Raw genomic sequence first — 24,742 nt, 5'->3', positions numbered from 1 at the left:
TCTTACAATTATAAATATTACCAATATATAGAAATTCCCTTCTAAAAATTTGAAATAGCATGTCACATTTGATCTTTGACCTCTCCTTCAAGGTCATTAGGTTGATATGAAGGTCAAAGTGATTATAGTGCAATATAGAACTATTTCAATCTATGTTTCTATTGACATTTATGTTTGTAATGACAACATTTAGGGCATCTAGGGAATGTTATATGGGGATTCTAAGGTTCACGTTACTTTGGACCCCTGACCTCTTCAAAGTCAAATAACCTTTCATTGAGTCATTTCATTTGCATCCAATGTTTCACATCTGCCTTTCTTTCAAGTTAACCTCAAAATGCATTCTATCTTCAAAGAAAGTATTCCCAAGAGAAATTCAACGAGCTGCTAAGTTTATTCTAAATATACTGTAGTGTTGTTTAATGAGCTCAAATTGTTCATGTTCAGGTACTTATAGTAAATACTTATTATTCATAAACTTCCTGTCATGCTACTGGATTTTTACTGTAAACTATTTAAAGTATGTACAAAAAAAACAAAGAAAATAATACTATTAAAAGTGAATATTGGTGGAAGAGTGAGCTGCCTTGGCAGAGGTTTGCACTCTCAAAGTGGTTCTTGTTTGGTATGAAATAAGGAGGGACAAGCCTCATCTGGACATAAAACTGCCTGCCAGTCAACTGTCCAATTTTGTCTGAGCCTCTGAAAATGGGGTATTAAGTATTGAATTTCTGTAATTCCTAATCACCTTATGCAATGCTCTTGCCAAAACCCTTAAATAAAGCTAAAATTCTGCACTTCAGTCACATGTTGAGTGTTTTCTTTAATAACCACTGTGGTGGTGTACAGAGGCAAAATCACTAAAAATGTGTAAATATTCAGAAACTTATGGACGAGACTGTAGCTACTTACCATCAAGCTAGCTATGAAGATGATAAAGCCACCTCATACAAGTATTCAAATGCCTCCCTGGGCAATGGCAAATGGCACAGAATGGCACAACACCAACGTTTGCTATCAACATTTTGGTAAAGGTGTTTACAGTACATCCTTTTACTGTCACATTTGCAATACTGTATTGCATTCTATCTGTAAAAGCTGCATTTCTCTATGTTGTTATGAGTGGATGGGGTTGAAAATAGGATCCAAAATAAAGAACAGCAGGCAGACAGCCAGAATGAATAAACAAAAGTAAACTTTAATAAAAACTTACTTGGGAAGTTATAAAAGGAGATGGCAGGAAAAACAACTATAACTTAAATGTAACTCGAGAATTCAGGTAATAACAGACCAAAAGAAAGAAAGAAGTAGTAATCTGATGAACAAAGAGCATAAGTCCGAAAGGTTAACCAAACACTCCAGCAGAGAGTAAAGAGACTATGAGACGCAATAGCACGTCGAGATGAGCTGACAAATGAAAAAGGATAAAGTTTAGAGTATATACACAGATAAAAAGGTTAACGACGGATAAAAAGGTTAACCACAGATAAAAAGGTTAACGACAGAACAAAATTTGAGCAAAAAGAAGCAAAAATAATAAACCAAAGTAAAACAAAGAAAAACTCACACACAGAAAAACAGGGTTTTCTGTTTTGAATTTATAGGTGCCAACATCCCCTGAATTGGATAAGTGGTTAAGAAAATGAATGGATGGATGTATTTCAAAATTCTTGGACATGGTAATAAATCTACAATGAATGAAAACTGAATAATTTATAATAAACTACATGTCTAAATTATCTCGGATAAAGATCATTTACACCCATGTTGAAAGTAATCTGTACTGAGATGTTTTGTAGGCTGCACAGCAGAATTTTGTTCACTTCCTGGTATGCACACAGATTTATGACAGAGACATGGGGAACATGGGGAGATACAGTATCTCCAGAGCTGGGATGCAGTTCATCACGTCGCAGAGAGCCTAGAGAGCCTGATAATGGGGAGATGTATGGGTCTGTATATGTGGGAAGTTTTGTGTCTGTGTGTAAGAATGAGAGAAGATGAGGCAGAACTAAAACGTCGCACATGGTGTTCTGATGAACTGTGGGAATAACAATGGAAGAATTATATTTGTGACCGTGATGCCGTGTCTGGCTCTGCTCACAGTTAAGTCTGATTAACCCCTGTTACTTTCTTTTCTCTCTCTTTCTTTGTCTTTTTTTGATCTTGAGATCGAAGCGCAGACCCTTCATAATCTGCGGGTCCTCTGCAATCTTAAATAATAACAGCCCTCTGAAACGATGGCAGATCGGTTACAATCAGTTTGTCACTTTTATTGTTAAAGATTGAACATCAAATTTAGACCATTCTTGCAGAAAGTTGGCTTCTTAAATGGAGCTGTTTTTACTTTTGTTGTTGTTGCTTGGTATGGTACTTCACTAAATGTAGAATGTCTGCAACTAAGAAAATTATAACATTGATTTGTTTTTTCTTTTCTCTTTTTTTTTTGCCAGGCTGCCTCTTTGGCCACTTGGACACCTCAGTGCTCTTTGGCATTGGTCCTGCTTTGCCTGTGTCACAGCAATAGTGAGATTAAACCTATCCAAACAGTGACTAAACACAAAACTAAACTAGGAACAACAAACGCAAACAGTGCGAGGAAAAAACAACAGAAAAGATCACAGCCATGCAAATTACCCCGCAGTCGCTCCATCTGCCTTCATATGTGTGCTTAAATCAAGTATTTTAAACATGAGTTCTAATTATACAGCAAACACCGGAATAATGTTCATAGATGCACTCGAGGAAGAGCAATGTAGCTTCTCTTGTTATAATTTTACCGCATGTGACGACAGTAACAAAAGCTAATCAGGTAATGTTTCGAGTCATTCCCGTACCCTTTAGTGCTTTGACTGTTTGATCTTGTCACCCCATTGTTGTTTGCCAGAGTCCTTGATCTCATCATTATTAGTGCCTGCATGCAAATCACACGCAACCCACTTCCTCTTGTGTGGTGGAGGCGGCAGTCTGTACAAATGTGATAACTTCCGGTTGGTGGGTCTTACATACATAATACTTTAATATTTTTTATGTGTTCCAGTGCTGTTCCCTCACTGGCGTATGCACACTGAGAGGGATACACCAACTTTTGTTCTTCAATTGCAGGCAAAAGCGACAAGCATTTCTCAGGCTGCATTCAGGAGAGCCTTTGGAAGGGGACAGCCTTGTCATATCTGGTAAAGAAACACAGACTTCAAAGGATGCAGCCCTGAATGGGGCCACAGACAGCATGTGTACGAGAGCATCAGTGCACAGTGACGCACGCGGTGTAGACATTATTAATTGGGTTACATCATAAAACGTACAACACGAACACGTCTTCACGCATTATATGTTGTGGCTTCATTACTAAGGTCTTTACATGAATGGGCTTTGTCACTGATCATTTGTTTATAAAGCCATCGAGGGATGGAGCCCATTTTCTTTATGTGTTTATATTACTCATAAATATGGAGGACAATAAAGTCTGAGATCCCATGACTAATTTCAACTGACTGGGCTGAACGCTTGGACAGACTGTTAGGAAAGACTATCTGTGGAGTACCCTGCGGAGACATTTCAACCTTATGTAACTGCTTCTAAGTTCAACATATTTATGACCAGGAAGATGAGTCTACTGGAAACTGTTTGTATTCCACTGGTAATCTTTTTAAATGTTCTCTCTGTTCTCGCTCCCCCCCCACACACACACACTTTTTTGTGTGTGTGTATTTGTGATCATTAGTTGGTTACAGTGCAATATTATTTCTTGTCTTCTCACTGCAAACTAAATTACGAGTTGCTGTTTTCTCAGCTGGGTGCCTGGGACAACAACAAAAAAAGAATCCCCTTTTCTAATCTGGATATGCCTGAGTGAATAACAATAGCTTACTGACTGCCCTCTGGTGTCAACTTCAGTAGGAGGGTGTCTTTTCTTTGAGGGGATTCAGTCTTCCAAATTGGTTGTTGAACATGAGTAACAATAACCAAAATTTTAATATTATTTGCTCACAAGAGTACAAAAAAGAAATAAAAATTAAAAGAAATTATGCAACATGACTGCATTAGGTGATGTGGAGTTGGAGTGTCCTCTGTTGATCATGTTGAATTCAGGTTGTTATTTACATTCAAAAATGCAAGTAGATGTTATATTTTTTTAATGCAGCAAAATCTTTTTCTTTTTTTTTTGCTTAAAAAATGACTTTGCTGATTAATTGATAATCCAGATCTCATTACTTTTGCAATGACTAAGCATCTCTAAGTGTTGCCATTTTTGCTTTTAAATAGAAATTCAATATTTTATTTCCTCCGCACAATAAAATGCACATTGGAATGATGACATTTAGAATAATTGCCCTTTTTTATTATGAACAAAATCTCAAATGTAGCAGTGGCATCTAACAGCAAGACCCAGTTAGAATTGTTTTAATATCTACCTGTCAACAGATCCTGTCATCACGTGGATGCCACTGGACTCCTATTAAAATCTACAGTGGGGGACTTGTTTCTTCCTCCTTGCACTTTCTTAGTCAAGGTCACAGCTAAAAATCAATGAGTAACAGGCTAACTTTGTCAAACTAAGCTCCATGTATAAGAGTTTTCAGTTAGCCTAACACCAGTGTTATTTTAGCTCATGTAAAGCAAGTAACATCCACATGTTCATAGAAATTTTAAGCTGCAGTAGATCGTAATATTCCAATTTAAGAAGGTGATAATAGTAATACGGTCTCTCTTGTCAGTTGTTAAAAGCTATTTCATATTTTGTGCACTCTGGTTTGAGTGGATGAAAGAAAGAGATAAGAAGAGGATATCAAAAGGTGAAAAACCTAATAAAAACACACACTGGTGCACACAGTGCAGCGATGTTTAGTAGTTTCAATGGTGGTGTGGGGAACAGGTGTGCAGAGGAGAGCTCTGTATAGCTCCCAAACACCAATGACTTTCACACAATGACTGCTAACGTTAAACTTCAAACTGGCAGTTTAATGATGGAAAATGACTGAGGCTGAATGCCTCTTCAAACAATGGAAGGAAATTCTACGCACTTCTTAACACATTAATTCAGCCAATCAAGTGGTTTCTTTGCAGAAAAGGGGTTGGAGACACGTTTCGCACACACTGCTCATTACACATTTGTTCCAGTAGGCGTCTGTGTGTATGTGTAATAAAACAGGTTACTGAGGTCACATCCTAACCTGCCAATATAGCAGTCGCATCATATACTGACAATATGAGATGATTAGCACTGAATGAGACCTCTGGCCTTTGTATGATACTGAATGCTCACCCGCTGTCGATAGAGACATTTAGGGAGTCTGCAAAAAAGAAGAAGCCATCACATACCCATCCATCTATTCTGCGGCTTATCCAATTCAAGGTCGTTGGGCGGCTGGAAGCTATCCCAGGCAAAAAACAAGGTACACCCTGGACAGGTCACAGAGCTAACTCAGAGAGACAGACAACCATTTGCATTCACACTAACACCTATGGCCAGTTTAGAGTTTAAGATCACCAACCTAACCCCACTCAGTGCATGTCTTTGGACTATGGAAAGAAGGCAGAGAGAACCCACGTAAATATGGCGGAGAACATGCGAACTCCGGCCAGATGGTGGATTCAAACCCAGAAACTTCTCGCTGTGAGGCAACAGTGCTAACCTGCCCTAGCTTCCTACCCTCAACCCCAACTGGTCACAAATCACTGCCCCTCCCCTCCCCTGGTTCTGCTGGAAGTTCTCTTATGTCAAAAGGGAATTTTTCCTTCCAGTGTCACCAAGTGCATGCTCACAGATGATTCTATGATTGCTGGGGTTTTCTTAGTATTATTGTAGGGTATTTACCTTACAATATAAAGTGCCTTGAAGCGACTGTTGAATTGAACGAAATATAAACAACAACTTTAGTTGCTGTCTAATAATTTAATATCGATATGAAAAGACCTTTGAATGAAACGGGTTCCTTTTAATTTATATCGTGTGGTCACCCTTTTGTTCACACATTTGTTCAGTCTCTGCTACTTAAAGTGATTTATTATGCAGAAGTGAAACTCCATTAACATGTAAACTTAAGGTGCGAGGTGTCCTGACGTGCTTTGTTAAGAAGTTCTGGCCCAGCTGGACACGCGCGCATAAATGAACAGTGGCAGTTTCATTAACGTCGTTATAAAGCCAACTCTACTTTTAATAGAAATGCGTGTCACTGTTTTGCAGAGATGGTTTAATCCAAAGCTCGTCGCGCGACTGTGATGGAGTTCGCCAGGTTCAGATTGTTTTAAGCAGTTCTGCATTACAGTAAATAGTCTGAACAGCTGGCGGCTCGCAGCGCACCGCCTGGCGACAGCTCTCCAAGCTGATAAGTGCCCTGAAAGTAGCAAGGGAGGGGGGGGGGGGTTCCATTGAAGGCTGGGACTCGCCATATCCTCGACAACCCGGAGAGCTGTAAAGTTAAATTAAGGAAACCCCGCTGGTGATCTGGAGCATTAATAACTTAGTTTATGTTACAGTTTTATGTGCCTTGGTGCGATCGGGCGCGCAACAGAAGGTGAGCTCACATGGGCGAACATTTGTCCGTTTGAGTCAGTGACCGAAAAAAATCACTGTGAAAAAAAAGTTAAGCCGGCGACAGAAGACTAACGGGAGGCTATAATGTCTAATTCTTCCGACCCTCGTCAGGAGAACACACGGAGGGGCTCTGGTTTGGCACGTGGAAAAAGACCACCGGATCTGGAGCTGTCAGAAATTACTTTTAGTGAGCCCGAAACAGGGACACCTGTGGGCAACAACACGTTTTGTGAAAGGGACAAAATGCCAGAGGACGGGTGTACCCCCAACGATATACCTCCCGTTCACCTCCACCCTTATTTTTCTCATCCCCGGATGTCTGTGCGGATGTCGGTGTACAGCACCGGGGTTCGTCCAGTCCTCACCCGAACCTACATCCAAGGGCGCGTGTATAATTTTCTGGAAAGGCCGTCTGGCTGGAAATGCTTCGTGTATCACTTCACAGTGTGAGTGTTTTTATTTTCCTAATCACCCAGATCCACTGGGTATTCAAGGGCATTATTGCAACTCTAAGATCCTAATTAAACAGGGAGTTAATTGCTCATGTAGAGCCTTGGAAGTCCTCACTACAAAGAACTGTTAATCCTATGAATTTTATAAAGATGCTACACAGATATCGCAGCACAACCGGAGGTCCCTTTAGGAACATTATATGGATATTTTAGTCTTACCATGGCAGATTAAAAAAAAAAATAGCATGTAATTCATCACAGACAAGAGAGTCTTGGACAAAACAAGCCTTCACAGGAGGAGTATAGGAATATTATACAGATCTTTCATTTGGGAGACTATTTTCCTCAGCACCAGTGGGCATTTAATTTTGCAGAACAGTTTGTGTGCAGCAAAGAGGTGTTTTGTATTCAGCAAGCCTCTGACAAGAGAACTTTAAAAACCAATTCAGCCCAGCAGGAAATGTTTCAGTGTTTTCCCTTCCTGACAGCATGATCGGTATGAAGGACTACCTTTTATAAAAACACAAAAGTGGGGTTTATCAAGTGTGGCTCAGGTTATATGGGATAAAGTACCACTGTCATGAAAATTAGAAAACTGATACTTTGTCTTTCTTGGCAAATGAAATGTTGTTACTGAGGATAAATACTGTACACCACTGATATCATGCTATCTTTGTGTTTCTTTCTTTATTTTTCTAAGTGTAACCCATGTCCAGTAAACTCACAGTCTGATATATCCAAGATGGAGAGTTCAGGCCCAGGTTTAGGAATGTGGGATATGATCTCCGAGCACAACCCCACCGTGTGCTGTCTGTCCCCACTTGCTGGCACTGATAGCAGGCAGCTAAACTTGGCAGCATGTGTGCTTTAGAGGAGGTAGTGGCCCTGTCTGGCAGTGCCACCCGGTGACCCTGTGGTGTCGGAGGTGATGCAGGGGAACTCGGCCTGTCAGAGCGGCTTAGTCTCAGTGGCTCAAAGGGAGCAAAGGCAAACACAGTGCAACTCAAACATGTTAAAACATTACTGAGAATGAGTTGACACTGTAAAGTTAGTACTGTACAATTACAGGAAAATCTTGCAATGGTGTCTCAAGAAGGCAAAATCACAGGGGTTTGATGAGATTAGGTTACATGTGCAGGTGATCATTTTGGAAAACTGGGTTACGAGGTTTCCTCTCTCCTGACATTTTTTTTCAAATTGAGAAATTCTTATTTGTTGGGTTTTTTTGTTGTTGTTGTCTGGGTTTTCTTTTTGCATGTAAAAGAAAAGATGTAAAAGTAAATGCAGGGCATCATAATACTCTGGGGATCACTGCGAGAGTCACACTGTACTTTGTATTCTGAAATTTGTACTAAATATAGTGATGTGCAAGCAGAATAAGCACTTTCACCTTTCTAACTGTGTCCCTGTTAGCAGTGTACATGGTCAAAGGTAAACAAAGAAGAAACTGCCACGATTGGGAGATGGAGGGAGTCTTTTTTTCAGGACATAAAGGCAATTCGATGGCACCCTTTAATGGCAAAAATATTCTCAGTGCCGCACATACAGATTCAGCTTTTTGAAAAATGGAGTACATTTGAAGATATTCAAAACGATTAGATTAGATTAGATCATTAGGTTTAATTTGGTGGCGTATTGTTGTGCATTTAAGACAGAGCTTTATTGCTACTATGAGAGCAGCAGGTGCTTGCTGTAAGTATAGTGTGTAACCATGCAGCAGGTTTTTAGTGTCAGCTTAGTACCTTGTTTTGCAAATGTTTGAGTGGGAGAAAGGCAGTTAGGAACAAGTACCGCCTTATCACTGACCCAGAACTCAAACACCAGAGTGACCCAAAGCCTTATCAGAAGCGCGTGTGTGTGTGCGCGTGTGCGCAGGTGAATGCATATGTAAGTCAGTTTAGTGATATAGCATGCTTTAAGGGTCTGAGGAATGTTTCATTATGTTTAAAAAGAAAGGGCCCATGCATTTCCTTTGAAATGATCATAAAATATAGCTATTGGAAAGAAAGCCTCGCTCCACATATTGCTTTTCTTGTAGCACCACGTTTAAAACGAGTCTTGAGTGCCACAGTAAACTCAGCATTGTGTTATGAAGCCATTCCACATGCTGGTGATGGATCAATCAACTGGGAAATGAAGAGAAAAATCAAATGAAAAGTGTTTGTTTTTTCAGACTAACTATCAGAGGATGTTCAGTCAAAGACAACTTTAATAAGAAGATTTAATAAGAAGAGACATCAAGTTATTCTTTTCAATTAAGCAACTTTTTTTCCCTCCATTTTAGATGGAGCTAAGATCTAAGTTACCCAGTGAAGCACATACACAAGACTACCCATCATCTAGGAGCTGGTATCTCTGAACTATTAACCCTAACCCGATATCGGCCAAAGTTTTGGCTGAGTTTTCTTTATAGTTTTTCTTTTTCTTTTGATTGATTTATCTCTGTTTTATTGCGGGGGGTTTCATGGTACGTGACAGCTGAATGAAAGAGCTAGTTATATGGTCAGCAGCATTGCTACTCTTATCCTTTCCCCCACTTTGTCTCTACACTTGCTGCACAACAGACTGCAAGTGAATCTGTCCATCAATAATAGATAGGAGCAAAGCTTTGAGCTTTTGTTTAGAGTTCAGTGGTGCCTATGTAGCTTAGCCGATGTATTATTTTGTCCGTTGCTACACCAAGCCCACGGGTGCCAGACAGCAACACAGAGCCTGTATTATCTATAGGCCTGGAGGTCAAGGAAGTGAAATATGATGGTGCAGTTATAGTGGAGAGGGACTGACAAGTTAGATAGTCTCCGATGAATATAAAGTAAAGCAGAAGTGTATGCTCAGCATACCGAGTGTGTATGTTTACAGGGATTTCAAACGCTCTGAAATAATTTAAGCGGCGCTTCACTGACAAATTACAACCATTAGCATAACAGAGTGTATGGTTTGGAAAGTTTGATGTTCAGCTGTGTTTCTTTTGATCTTCTCTTTAACTGCCTCTGTCACATATTAGCATAAAGTTTGACAAATTACACTATGTTCTTACAGGTGAACATTTTGACCTTTTTTGTGTAATGTGGCTCGCTCTTCCTCGATGTATTTACTTCCATTTTTACAGGCAGCAGTCTGAAGATGTCATTTTGAAGAGTCAGCTTACTGTGCTGCATTATCTACTTGTTCGGTCCTTTCAGACAAGACAAGCTGCTTTAGCTGTGTTATGCACCAGCCCTGAGCAGGTTTCTCCTCAGTCTTTTATCTGTGTTGATGTGTGGCGTGCACATTCATGCCTGTGTGTGCGTGTGTGTCTGTGTCTGTGTTTAAGCTAAACACAGACACACACAGAGGGGGTTATTTCGATTCCTGGCCAGTCTTCAATGAACTGAAGCTGTAGCGTGTGGCGATAACACTGACTGGAAACTGTAACTCTCCATATGTAAAGTTTCCATACAGGAGTGTCTGTGAAGGTTCTCAGTCATCCAGGTCATCGTAGTCAAAGGAGCTTGCAAAGAAAAGCGTCTGGACTTCTTTAAGTTACTTGAAGACGTTTCACCTCTCATCCGAGAAGCTTCTTCAGTTCTAAGGTCAAATGGTGGAGAGTCCCAGATATAAACCTAGTGGGAGTATCTCCCCACAGAGGGACAAAAGGACCCCCTGATGATCCTCTAATCGCCTGAGCCAAGGTGTGAAACTGGGTGTGGGTCCCAATCAGCCAGAGTTTCGGGTGAGTTCATTGTGAAACCTGGCCCCACCTTGTGCGAATTCCTGAGATCAGATGGCCCAGGATGTGAGTGGGCATTAAGGCGTCTGGGAAGGGATCTCAAAACTGGATTATAGATGGCAGAGAGTTGGTGTCGTAAACCCCCGCCTCTGTTCAAAGATGGTCGCTCACAGTGGACATAGATGGCTTCTTTCACTCCTCTTTCAAACCATCTGTCCTCTCTGTCCAAAATGTGAACATTGGCATCCTCAAAAGAGTGTCCTTTATCCTTAAGATGCAGATGGACTGCTGAGTCTTGTCCTGTGGAGGTGGCTCTTCTGTGTTGTGCCATGCGCTTGTGAAGTGGCTGTTTGGTCTCTCTAATGTAGAGGTCTGGGCATTCCTCGCTGCACTGTACAGCATACACCACATTGTTAAGTCTGTGTTTTGGCGTTTTGTCTTTCGGGTGAACCAGTTTTTGTCTGAGCGTGTTGCTGGGTCTGAAATGCACCGGGATGTCATGCTTGGAGAAAACTCTCCTGAGTTTTTCTGATACACCAGCTACATAGGGGATGACAATGTTGTTGCGTCTGTCCTTCTTATCCTCCCTCGCTGGTGTCTGGTCTTCTTTTCTGTGCCTCTTTGGTGACTTTAAGAACGCCCATTTAGGATAGCTGCACGTTTTGAGTGCTTCCTTTACATGTGTGTGTTCCTTCTTTTTTCCTTCAGGCTTAGAGGGAACATGTTCTGCCCGGTGGTGTAGGGTCCTAATTACTCCAAGTTTGTGTTCCAGAGGGTGATGGGAGTCAAAGAGGAGGTACTGGTCCTTGTGTGTGGGCTTCAGGTAAACTTCGATGTTGAGGTTGCCATTCTCTTCAATGTGCACAGCGCAGTCCAGGAAAGGCAAACAGTTGTCCTTTGTGTCTTCCCTGGTGAACTTGATTTTTTTATCCACAGCGTTAATGTGCGCAAATGAAGAATTCCACTTCTGTGGTCTTGATTTTGACCCAGGTGTCGTTCCACATATCTGTACCAGTGGGCTGGGTACTCTTCCTTTGAAAGAGCCAAGAGCCTTCCTTTCCACTTCCTCCATGTAAAGGTTGGGCTACAATAGGTGACACGGGGGAGCCCATGGCACAGCCATGTTTTTGTCTGTAAAAGCCTTCGTGTATTTGAAATATGTAGTGGTGAGGCAAGAAGGGTCTAACAGTGTGCAAATCTGATCGGGTGTGAAGTTGGTCCTGTCCTCCAAGGAGCTGTCTCTTGTAGTCGTTTTTCTGACAGTCTCCACGGCCTCCGTGGTGGGTATGCAAGTGAAGGGAGAGAGACTACATCAAAGGACACCATGGTTTCATCTGGATCCAGGGTAAGTTCTGGACTGCTTGTCGGTGAAGTCGGTGGAGTTCTTGATGTGGTGTGGGGTGTTCCCCACGAGAGGAGCAAGGATGGTAGCAAGGTGTTTAGCAATGTTATAAGTGGCTGAGTTTATGCTACTGACTATGGGTCTGAGTGGGACAGCTTCCTTGTGGATTTTAGGAAGTCCGTAGATGCAGGGTATGGCATCCCCTGGGTAAAGGCGGTGATGTAAGGCGGTCAATGATTTTGTCCTTTTCAAAGTCTTGAAGGCAAGCTATAACTTTTTTTGTAGCTGCTTGGGGGTCTCGCTTTAAGGCTTCGTAGGTATTGTTGTCACTGAGGAGAGTAGTGATCTTTGTATGGTAATCTGTAGTGTTTAGGACCACGGTGCATCTTCCCTTATCAGCTGGTAAAACAGTGATGTTGTGGTCTTTGCTCAGGGAAGCGACGGCCTTCTTTTCCTGTATTGTGAGGTTGGATGGAGGGACTTTGGCACTGGAGAGCGTGGCTGAGACTTTCATCCTGATTTGCTCTGCTTCTGTCTGTGATAATTTATTAATCCGTATGGCAGATTCTGTGGCTGTGATGAGGTCCACTATGGGCAACTGTTGTGGAGAAATGGCAAAATTGAGTCCTTTGGCTAATACTCGGGGGCGACCGTGGCTCAGGGGGTTGGAAATCGCATCTGTAACCGGAAGGTCGCCGGTTCGATCCCTGGGCTCTCTGTCCTGGTCGTTGTGTCCTTGGGCAAGACACTTTACCCTACTTGCCTACTGGTGTTGGCCAGAGGGGCCGATGGCGCGATATGGCAGCCTCGCTTCTGTCAGTCTACCCCAGGGCAGCTGTGGCTACAACTGTAGCTTGCCTCCACCAGTGTATGAATGTGAGAGTGAATGAATAGTGGTATTGTAAAGCGCTTTGGGTGCCTTGAAAAGCGCTATATAAATCCAATCCATTATCATTATTATTATTATTATTACTCTCTTTTCAGGTTCAGTGAGAATCCTGTCTGAAAAGTTCTTAACCCATTTCTCCTGACTGACTTCAGGTGTGTTTTCTTCTCTGGGTTGTGTAGGTTCAGGATGAGGAGTGTGTGTTTTTGGAAGCAAGGTGTGAAAGTTCCTGCGTTGTCTTTCTTTTCCTTTAGAGTGTTGGGCCCGCTGAGCCTTGTCCACAAATTTGTAAACCTCTTCTAAGATTGGAGAGGGTAGAAGGATTTCCAGTTCCTGCAGGGTCTGGCTGATCTTGATCTGGAGGGCATCTATGGTGAAATGGACCTGTCTTATCCTTTCACTTAAAAGGTGATTTTGTGCTCTCTGTAGAATCAAGTCTGCTCTGTATCCCCTGACAGTGGATCCAAGGTGCAGGCTTTTAGGAACAACTCTGCTTTGTCTACATCTTAGGTTGAAACGGAGATGGTTCCTATAATCCGCTAGTTTCCTTGATTCCCTTTCATACTCCCGCACCAGTTGAAGGGTGTTCCTCCCAAAATGTACGGCAATATGTCTGTGAAGGTTCTCAGTCATCCAGGTCATCGTAGTCAAAGGAGCTTGCAAAGAAAAGCGTCTGGACTTCTTTAAGTTACTTGAAGACGTTTCACCTCTCATCCGAGAAGCTTCTTCAGTTCTAAGGTCAAATGGTGGCCCACTCACATCCTGGGCCATCTGATCTCAGGAATTCGCATAAGGTGGGGCCAGGTTTCACAATGAACTCACCCGAAACTCTGGCTGATTGGGACCCACACCCAGTTTCACACCTTGGCTCAGGCGATTAGAGGATCATCAGGGGGTCCTTTTGTCCCTCTGTGGGGAGATACTCCCACTAGGTTTATATCTGGGACTCTCCACCATTTGACCTTAGAACTGAAGAAGCTTCTCGGATGAGAGGTGAAACGTCTTCAAGTAACTTAAAGAAGTCCAGACGCTTTTCTTTGCAAGCTCCTTTGACTCCATACAGGAGTGTTTTCACGTTGGAACAAGACAATGAATATTTAGGGCTGTGGTGGCTTTGGAGGTGATGGGGTGAGTTCATGTAGCTTCAGGTTTCACTCGCCACTAAAGCTGCAGTGTCCCTGATATGAGTCTGGATTGTACTTAGTGCCAATTTTGGCACCTAAAGTAGATTAGACTAATAAAATTGGGGTTTTTTTTCTTTTCCTTTTCTTTCTTTTTTTGTTGGTAGTTTTATTTTACATTTTTCAGTCATCTAAGCATTTTACAGCTCCAGCTGTCACCATATTTGTGTACAGTTAAATTAGTTACAGCTGTCATTCTTATATAGCCGGGAGTATAGAAACAACTGAGGTGTTGTTTTTCTCACACATACGTACACACACATTCACAGTGTCTATGTGTGCACTGCAGTGATACAACAGATGGACTCTCTGCAGTAAATGTAGTTAGCATTGTAATTTCCAAACTCTACAGCATTATAGCTGCTAAAGGTTCTCTCTGCCGAAGAGCAGCAACTCATTTAGAAGAAGACTCACTTATTCACAGATGTTGTCACCCAGGTCAGCGTTGGTAACATTATACAGTGATATTTCCTTAGTAAACAAGAGAAATTTCAGTGGGGTCCTGCAATTAATCCTGGAACTTGGAGCTACGTGAAGGTTAATCAGCTGAAAGTAACGTCATCCAAATAACCTGATAATGTTATCTCTCTAAATGTCACAGGACTAGCTGCATGTTTGCAGGTTGTCTCGGTTTTGGTTTAATTTGTAGATTAGGTAGCTCATATGTCACTTTCATCCAAGTGGTAACTTCAAACAGCATTACTCTTAGGCCTCCTCCGAAAGAAAGAAACACTTGCTACATTTGCAGTTTGCCTTAAATAAATAATTTAATTAAACTTTTTCTTTTTATCTTTGACAGATTTTTATTTTACCTGTTTAGTTATATAAAAAGTACATTTTTTAAGTGATTATTCATGTTGTTTTCCGTGTGAAAAACAGGTAATTATTCACTATAATTCTGTTGCTTTTTGGTTAAGTAACATACACATATCCACTTGTAAATCTGCTTTTCCCAAAAGAAACAAAAATCACACATAATCTAGTGTTCTTTAACATGTGTACAATGTAGATATGTGCAAAGCTTTTTTGTTGTATTGGGGTTTTTTGATCAGTGAGCCACTTAACACTGACCTATGATTCATTCAGGTATAACCTAACTCACTGGATCAAGCAGTTTTGAGTTTACACACACGTTAGCAGAAAGCCCATTTTAAAATGTATCTTTAGGCACTCTCGTACTTGCAGCCTGTCACAAAAGCACATATAATTCTTTCCTTGAATCTAAAATAAATAAATGAATAAAATGCCAAGAACAGCAGGCATAAAATAGCATTTTTGTACCAACAGGGTGATTCCCAAAGAGCTATTGGCCAAAATCTTGGCACATCTCAGCATTGTGTACAGAGTGTCCTTCAAAAAATCAAAGGAAACTGGACAAGTGGAGGACAAAAGAAGAGGCAGCCCTCAAAGAAACCATCTGCAACAGATGAACATTATAAGAAAGTCGTGTACTTGGAAAAATTGAGGAAAAAAAATCTAGCAATGACCTGACACAGGACCTGAGAGATGTATCTGGCCCTTCATTTGATCCAGCTACTGTTCACTGAAGCCTCATCAGAAATAGTCTCATTGGAAAAGCAGCTGTCAAGAAGCTATTCTTAAAGAAAGAAAACAGGGAGAAAAGGCTGAGGTACACGAAAACTGGACTGAAAATCAGTGGCAATAGGGCTTAAGGAGGGATGAACACTATCAGTCATGGATAGGCTTCCTCAGAGCCCAGAGCTAAACAATACTTGAAGCAGTGTTGGGTTGTCTTGAGAGAGAATGGAACAAAAGGCACCCAACGTCCAAAGAATAGCTTTGAATGTCCTTCAAGAAGCCTGGAGAGGTATTCCTGAACACTAAGAAATTGCAAGAAAACTTGCTTGAGAGAGTTCAGGCTGTGTTTAAGATTAAAGGTAATCATAACTCTATTGACTTCCAGGCTTGTTAGAATTGTACAAACTCTGTTTTTCCCATGTATGTTTGCAGAGACACAGCAATACATTTGTGTCTGAGTTAGTCGTCAAAGTTTTCTTCTGTCTGACGGCAGGCAAAAACACTGACATTGAAACAAGAATCCATTCAGAAGTTTTGCCCTTTATCAGCAACATTCCATTCCCAAGGTAACGGAAATGAAAAGCCAATCATTTTAACCTTGGCCCTCCTGGCAACTTTTCGGCGAAGTATCGCATGACAGTTCTGTTAAGCTGCCAAAGTGCGAGTACACTGCTCGGTAACACGGCCGTGGCATCACTGGTGACATCATAATGAAGTGAAAGAGTACAGTAAAATACTATCTTAAATGTGGTGTCATATGGGATCAGAGATATGACTAGAAACTGTGTTTAACTCTGGTTCTCAGCAATGCACCCTGTGATTTAAAAGTAGATCATATGTGATGAGCAGCTGTTGAATTATTGGCTAAAGAATTGCAATGCTTAACACTAGCATTACTTGAGCTCTGTAAGCTGAGGTTACTGCAGTACTACAATGATAAAAATTTAAAACACGAACGTCTGTCTTGTTGGACTGAAGCACATGTGAGAAGGTTATGGGTTTGAAAATGGTTTATCACTTATATTACAGTTAGTCCTGCTTTTCCACCTTCCTTTAATGTCGTCAAATTAAACAAAACCTTTCCCTTTGACTTTTATGAACAGCAGAGGGAAAAAATCAATAAAATTGATGTTATGTTACAAGGTACTGTGTAGACTTTTTAAATAAAGTCTGCTCTTTTCTTTCAAATAACAAAAACATTGTTAGAATTTAATCTCAAGGTCACATGGGTAGTAGGTTTTTGGTGCAGTGTCACAGCAGTTTAAAGCTTTATATCAACAATATATATTACTCAAGTAGTATGAGGAGTTTCAGACATCTCATTGTTTCTGCATTTGAAATGCTTGTGACCTTGAGAGGGATAAGGAGAATGTTAAAGAGCAATTTCATGTTTGTTGATACTGCTTGTGGGTTGTGTGCAAACCAGTGTTCTTATTATTTGACAAGTTTATCATGTGCTTTGCATTCATATGGTTGAGTTCAAAAGGTTCCTACTATTTCCTCCAGAGGGCTGTCCTTGAATGTTTTCTCAGATTCAATCAAATACTTTTCATGGTAAAAATACAACATAATGCCATGCTGCCTGGAACCTTCTTTTTTTGTAAGGTTGTTCAGAAGCTTAAACCCAAAGCAGACACCAAAGCTGACTGAATTTTTGCAGCTTAAATCAAAGTGTGAACTGCTGACATAAATATGAGGTGAGGTATTGAAAAATGGAGTGAGGATTTTGCAGTTACATGTCTTGACTGACAATTTATGCAAACTTTTGACTTAGGGAAAATAAAACTGATTGATAGTGAATATCCATTTGGCTAGTAGTATGCAATTGGATGTTATAAAAAATTATGGTGCTATGTATGAACTGTATTGTAAAACTTCATAAAACCTTTTAATCAAGATTAATGTATGTTCTCTTTCATTCTCTGCAGATTTCTGATAGTTTTGGCCTGTTTGATCCTCAGTGTTCTCTCTACCATTCAGCAGTACCAGGCCCTGGCACATACAACACTCTTCTGGGTGGTGAGTGTTCAATTTTAAAATTAAGAAAAGGAACAACTGAGATTTTCTTAAAGAACATTGGTTTGTGCCTGGTTTGTTGTTATTTGGGTTTTTTCTTGTGTATAGAGCTTTACATAGCGTATCTCCTATCTCCAAGCAATAGTCAAGACATCCGATTCTTGTATCTCAGATATTATTTTTTTGGTCATAGCTCACAGCTTATGCCCATAGGCAAGGATAGGAATGTTACCAAGTAGATGAGTTAAAGTATCTCTGTGTAGACTGTGTAGACATTAACATCTTTAAATATACCTTGTCATTATATAAAATTTTAGTGATACTGACAAGAAATTTTCATAATTACGTGACATTTTTTTATATTGTGTCTGTTTATGTAAAAGCAAAAAAGGTCCTTTAGTAGCCATTGTGATTATGACAATAGAGACAGACTGAGTCAGATACTGTATTCTGCAGGTGATTAGTTGTTTGCTGTTCTTTTCCCTTTTATCAGTTAATGTTTATTTCATCTAACCATGGCCATTCCATGACCTTAGCTTAGAGTGAGGCCTATAAATAATGCAGCATTCTCATGCTGTAATCTCCTCTGAAGTGCTGAAGGCTCAGTTACCACCTTTTAATACATAATCAAACCAACCAGGACACAGTGACAGAAGATACCACGGGGGAAGAAAGAATTAATACTATGGATTCCAAAAAAAGATCTGTTTGCACATAATCATAAAGAAGATGTTTGCTAGATGCTCAGTGACCCAGCGAGTACTAGAGGGATTACTCTCTCTAGAGGTACCAAAGTATATGACATAAAAACAATCTGATTTTGTTCTTGATGGTCTGCTGTAAGCTTCAAGTAGGTATACAAGGAATAAAAAAGGAGTCACTGTGGAACAGGAGGTCCTGCTACCGTACCTCATGTTGTGCTATAATAACCACACACATCCACAGGTACAGTCACGGCCACAATTCACATTTCATTTGACAACAGAAATGAGTCATGGGGATCATAAGCAGGGGGCTACGAAACAGGTTTGCAATTATTTTCTGAATATATTGTTTGCTGTATTGAATTCACTGACAGTTTCCAAGGTCCTCATGTCAAATCTGTTGTGCCGTATGACCAGACAAACTACCAAATACAAGTCACAACAACACTTTCAAGCAATTACTGACAGTATCGGGATCTTCATGCTTGATGGTTGCAGTGATCCACGAAAGGTAGCAATGTGCGAGTACAAGATAAGGAAAAGAAGACAGTTCTAAAAAAATGTATGGATATTTTTTTTAAGGTTGTAGACTTACTTGTTAGGCTGTAAAGATATGCAGGGTGCGTTTGCCAAGAAATGCTGAATCTAAACTGGTTTTGTGTATTTTTAATTATCCTGATCAGCAGTCTGTGACCCACTTGTTTCTGAAAGAAGTGTGACCGAGGTTTAAAAGAATCCAAATCAAAAGCAAGATTCACCTCTTTTTCTCACAGCCTGTCCTCCCTTTTGACTTCTATCATCTGCTCGGCACCTTTGTTTTGTCTCTTTGTGTTGGCCTACGTGACACAAACAAGCCCAATTGGGATACAGAAGGCTTCTGTTCTTTGCTAAACAGCTATCTTTAAATCAGTTTTTAAAAATGATGATGGTGCAATTAACAGTGACCGAGTTACGATGTATATTTTGATTTTGCCTGTGCGATGTGATACGTGGATAAAGCACTGTCTAAATGTCAGTGTCATGGTTCAGCTGGTCGCTGATCAGCTGTTTCGCTCTCTCTCTCTAGTTCTCTCTCTCTCTCTCTCGCCAGGGCGGAACTCATTATGGGTTCACGCCCTTGGCCTCCGGCGGAGGTATGGCAAGTGGAATGGGAAAATGGGACAGGAATTATGAAGACGAGGGTGAGCAACCCATGCAAATACAGGGAGTGCAGAATTATTAGGCAAATGAGTATTTTGTCCACATCATCCTCTTCATGCATGTTGTCCTACTTCAAGCTGTATAGGCTCGAAAGCCTACTACCAATTAAGCATATTAGGTGATGTGCATCTCTGTAATGACAAGGGGTGTGGTCTAATGACATCAACACCCTATATCAGGTGTGCATAATTATTAGGCAACATCCTTTCCTTTGGCAAAATGGGTCAAAAGAAGGACTTGACAGGCTCAGAAAAGTCAAAAATAGTGAGATATCTTGCAGAGGGATGCAGCAGTCTCAAAATTGCAAAGCTTCTGAAGCGTGATCATTGAACAATCAAGTGTTTCATTCAAAATAGTCAACAGGGTCGCAAGAAGCGTGTGGAAAAACCAAGGTGCAAAATAACTGCCCATGAACTGAGAAAAGTCAAGCGTGCAGCTGCCAAGATGCCACTTGCCACCAGTTTGGCCATATTTCAGAGCTGCAACATCACTGGAGTGCCCAAAAGCACAAGGTGTGCAATACTCAGAGACATGGCCAAGGTAAGAAAGGCTGAAAGACGACCACCACTGAACAAGACACACAAGCTGAAACGTCAAGACTGGGCCAAGAAATATCTCAAGACTGGTTTTTCTAAGGTTTTATGGACTGATGAAATGAGAGTGAGTCTTGATGGGCCAGATGGATGGGCCCGTGGCTGGATTGGTAAAGGGCAGAGAGCTCCAGTTCGACTCAGACGCCAGCAAGGTGGAGGTGGAGTACTGGTTTGGGCTGGTATCATCAAAGATGAGCTTGTGGGGCCTTTTCGGGTTGAGGATGGAGTCAAGCTCAACTCCCAGTCCTACTGCCAGTTTCTGGAAGACACCTTCTTCAAGCAGTGGTACAGGAAGAAGTCTGCATCCTTCAAGAAAAACATGATTTTCATGCAGGACAATGCTCCATCACACGCGTCCAAGTACTCCACAGCGTGGCTGGCAAGAAAGGGTATAAAAGAAGAAAAACTAATGACATGGCCACCTTGTTCACCTGATCTGAACCCCATTGAGAACCTGTGGTCCATCATCAAATGTGAGATTTACAAGGAGGGAAAACAGTACACCTCTCTGAACAGTGTCTGGGAGGCTGTGGTTGCTGCTGCACGCAATGTTGATGGTGAACCGATCAAAACACTGACAGAATCCATGGATGGCAGGCTTTTGAGTGTCCTTGCAAAGAAAGGTGGCTATATTGGTCGCTGATTTGTTTTTGTTTTGTTTTTGAATGTCAGAAATGTATATTTGTGAATGTGGAGATGTTATATTGGTTTCACTGGTAAAAATAAATAATTGAAATGGGTATATATTTGTTTTTTGTTAAGTTGCCTAATAATTATGCACAGTAATAGTCACCTGCACACACAGATATCCCCCTTAAATAGCTAAAACTAAAAACAAACTAAAAACTACTTCCAAAAACATTCAGCTTTGATATTAATGAGTTTTTTGGGTTCATTGAGAACATGTTTGTTGTTCAATAATACAATTATTCCTCAAAAATACAACTTGCCTAATAATTCTGCACTCCCTGTAGGACGCTCCAGATTAACGCCGGAAGAGCGACAACGGCGTTGGAGAGCTGGTGAATGCTTCTACTGCGGCCGTAAGGGCCATATGGCCGTTTACTGTCCTGACCAGCCAAAAGACCGCGCCCGCCAGTAGAGGGGAGAGTACGGGTGGGCGAGGTTTCCTGTTCACAATCTCCTCCTCGCTTGATGCTTGCGGCTAAACTAACGGTTCGTTCTGTTTCTCACCCACTCCACGCACTAATTAATTCAGGTGCAGAGCAGAATTTCATTGATGAGCCCCTCGCTCAAGAATTAAAACTAAACACTAAACCACTGCCACACTCACTCCAAGTTACCGCCCTCAGTGGGCAGCATCTCCCGGATATCACCCACATTACTGAGCCAATATCATTAACCCTCTCTGGTAATCATTCTGAGATGTTGCAGTTATTTGTGTTTAAGGCTAGTCACCACTAGTCTTAGGGTTCTCCTGGTTACGTCAACACAACCCAGTCCTGGATTGGAGGAAGTAAAGCATTCTAGGGTGGGGAGAGGAATGTCATATGTCTTGTCTAAAAGTCGCAACTCCATCCGCAAACCCTCAGAGTAACCCCCCACCATTAGAGTCACCCGATCTCTCGTCTGTGCCCTCAGTCTATCACGATCTTAAGCAGGTTTTTTGTAAAGATAGAGCACGTTCTCTTTCCCCTCACTGGCCGTACGACTGCGGAATTGATCTTCTCCCAGGCACCCCATTTCCTACCAGCCGATTATACAGTCTTTCACAGCCTGTACGGGACAGCATGGAAAAGTACATTAACGAGTCACTCGCCGCAGGTCTGATTCGCCCGTCATCATCCCCTGTTGCGGCGGGGTTCTTTTTTGTTGGTAAGAAGGACAAGAGCTTACAGCCGTGCATAGATTATCGAGGCCTCAACAATATCACCACCAAAAACAAATACCAACTACCACTAATGATATCACCCTATGAACTGCTCCAAGGGGTCACAGTTTTTACAAAGCTGGATCTGCGTAATGCGTATCTGGTTAGGATACGAGAGGGGGATGAATGGAAGATGGCTTTTAACACACACTTAGGCCATTTTGAGTACCTCGTTATGCCGTTTGGTCTAACCAATGCCCCAGCTGTGTTCCAGGCCTTTGTCAACGACGTGCTCCGAGACGTCCTTAACCACTTTGTGTTCATCTAACTTGACGACATTCTCATCTTTTCATGCTCCGTCTCTGAACATGAACGTCCGGCTGGTTTTGCAACGTCTTCTCGAGAACTGTCTCTTCATGAAAGGTGAGAAGTGTGAATTTCATGTGACCACTGTTTCATTCCTGGGCTACATCATTGAACAGGGTAATCTCAGGCCCGACCCAGCTAAGGTCCAAGCTGTCAATAATTGGCCCGTCCCGACAAACCGCAAGCAACTCCAAAGTTTCCTGGGTTTTGCTCATTTCTACAGACGATTCATCCGTGACTACAGTAAGCTTGCTCTCCCACTAGCTCGTCTCACATCTCCCAAGGTTCCCTTCTGCTGGGAGGAGTCAGCACAAAGGGATTTCAGCCTCCTGAAGCCTCGTTTCTCCTCCACACCCATCCTGGTTCAACCTGACCTCGGCCTGCAGTTTGTCGTGGAGGTGGATGCCTCGGATCAGGGGTGGGGGCCATTCTATCCCAGCAACAGAAGGGTAAGCTCCATCCCTGTGCCTTCTACTCTCGCCGTCTCTCATCTGCTGAACAAAATTATGACGTTGGGGACAGGGAACTGTTAGCCATTAAGCTCGCTCTAGAGGAATGGCGTCCCTGGCTGGAGGGCACTGCCCAGCCGTTTGTAGTTTGGACAGACCATAAAAATTTGGAATATATCCGTTCAGCGAAGCGGCTTAATGCCCACCAGGCTAGGTGGGCCCTGTTTTTCACAAGATTTCAGTTTACTATAACCTACAGGCCAGGTTCCCGCAACACCAAACCCGACGCTCTCTCTCGTCAATTCACTACCTCTGAGGAGACTGCTCGAGACTCTCCCATCATTCCCTCCTCGTGTGTCATTGGGGCCCTGACGTAGGAGGTTGAACCAGCCATTAGGGGGGCCCAACGAACAGAACCAGACCCAGGAACTGGTCCTCCTGGACTACTCTTTGTGCCCTTCAAGAAGCCTGGAGAGGTGTTAATCAGCCATCCTCTGGTCTCCTTCAGCCCCTGCCTACGCCAAGCCGCCCCTGGTCCCACATCGCTGTCAATTTCGTCACGGGCTTGCCACCTTCGTCAGGTAACTCTGTCATTCTATCATTGATCGTTTTTCTAAAGCAGCTCACTTTGTTGCCCTTCCCAAGCTTCCCACGGCCCTGGAAACTGCCCAGCTCCTGATGAACCACGTCTTCCGTCTCCATGGAATTCCGGTGGATATAGTCTCGGACAGGGGTCCGCAATTCATGTCTCGTGTGTGGAAGGAGTTCTGTTCCTCCCTGGGAGCTCAGGTCAGTCTTTCCTCTGGCTTTCACCCGCAGACTAAGGGTCAAACAGAGCGAGCCAATCAGGAGCTTGAGGCGGCCCTCCGATGCGTGGCCTCCACCCATCAGACCACCTGGAGCAAGCAGCTCCCTTGGATTGAGTACGCCCACAATAGCCTCACCTCCTCGGCCACCAGAGTGTCCCCTTTTGAGGCGTCTCTGGGTTTCCACCACCTCTGTTTGCCGCTGTAGAGGGTGAGCATTTTGTACCTTCTGTCCAGCAGCACATCCAGAGGTGTCGGCGCGCTTGGAGGACCACACGGGCTGCCCTTCTCCGCACGGCTGAGCAGAACAAGTGCCTGGCGGACCGCCATGGGACCCCGGCACCAGTTTATGCACCCAGACAAAAGGTTTGGCTGTCGACCAGATTCATTCCGCTTAGAGCTGAGTCTAAGAAACTGTCTCCTATCTTTATTGGTCCCTTTGTGATTGACTCTCTGGTGAACCCGGTGTCGGTCCATCTTAAGCTGCCCGGAACATGCGGATCCACAATGTTTTTCACGTCTCTCAAGTGAAGCCCTGTCTTTCCAGCCCCCTGTGCCCTCCTTCCAGGCCCGCCCGGGTCATCGATGGCCATCTGGCCTTCACCATCTCGCGCATCATAGATGTCAAGCGCAGGGGGCATGGTTTGCAGTACCTTGTGGATTGGGAGGGCTACGGAATGGAGGCCCTTCTGGACAGGAACATGGTGCGGGCGTTCCATGACGCTCATCCTGAGAAGCCTGGGGGTCGCGGGGAGGCTCCCGTTGGGGGGGGGGGGGGGGTACTGTCACGGCCTAGAGGTTCAGCTGGTCGCTGATTCTCTCCCCCCCAGGGCGGAACTCGTTATGGGTTCATGCCCTCAGAGGAGGAAACACCTGTGCCTCATCAGTGTGGATGGCATTTAAGCCAGGAAGCAACGGCTGTTCTTCGCTGGATCGTTGTGAGAATCGCGTCAGTGAAAGTCAAGCGTCTAGCAAGTGTTTTTCCATGTAGTTGTGTGTTTGGGATCTAACGAGCATTTCTTTGTGTGCAGACCCTCTGGACTGTTTTCCCTGGTGTTCCCTGAGTGACGAGTGTCCGAGTGGATTCATGTTTGGAGAGAGACAAGAGTATTCACCTGGATTTCCCCCGG

At 42.6% G+C, this 24,742-nt stretch overlaps 1 protein-coding gene across 1 annotated transcript in view; it reads left to right on the top strand.

Annotated features, from left to right (window-relative positions):
- The first annotated feature begins 6,362 nt into the window (after positions 1 to 6,362).
- kcnq1.1 (potassium voltage-gated channel, KQT-like subfamily, member 1.1) overlaps positions 6,363 to 24,742 on the top strand; it is a 51,350-nt gene continuing 32,970 nt past the window's right edge. The window contains exons 1-2 of the mRNA XM_040045558.1: positions 6,363 to 6,984; positions 17,576 to 17,666. Coding sequence (XP_039901492.1) covers positions 6,623 to 6,984; positions 17,576 to 17,666 — 453 coding nt within the window. The 5' untranslated portion in view covers positions 6,363 to 6,622. The remainder of the gene's footprint in view (positions 6,985 to 17,575; positions 17,667 to 24,742) is intronic.

This window comes from Simochromis diagramma, unplaced genomic scaffold (assembly GCF_900408965.1).
Source record: "Simochromis diagramma unplaced genomic scaffold, fSimDia1.1 OVJJ01000079.1, whole genome shotgun sequence".
In the NCBI taxonomy this organism is placed as follows: Eukaryota; Metazoa; Chordata; class Actinopteri; order Cichliformes; family Cichlidae; genus Simochromis; species Simochromis diagramma.
The sequence above is the reverse complement of the archived record's forward strand: the minus strand, read 5'-3'. Positions and strand labels throughout refer to the sequence as shown.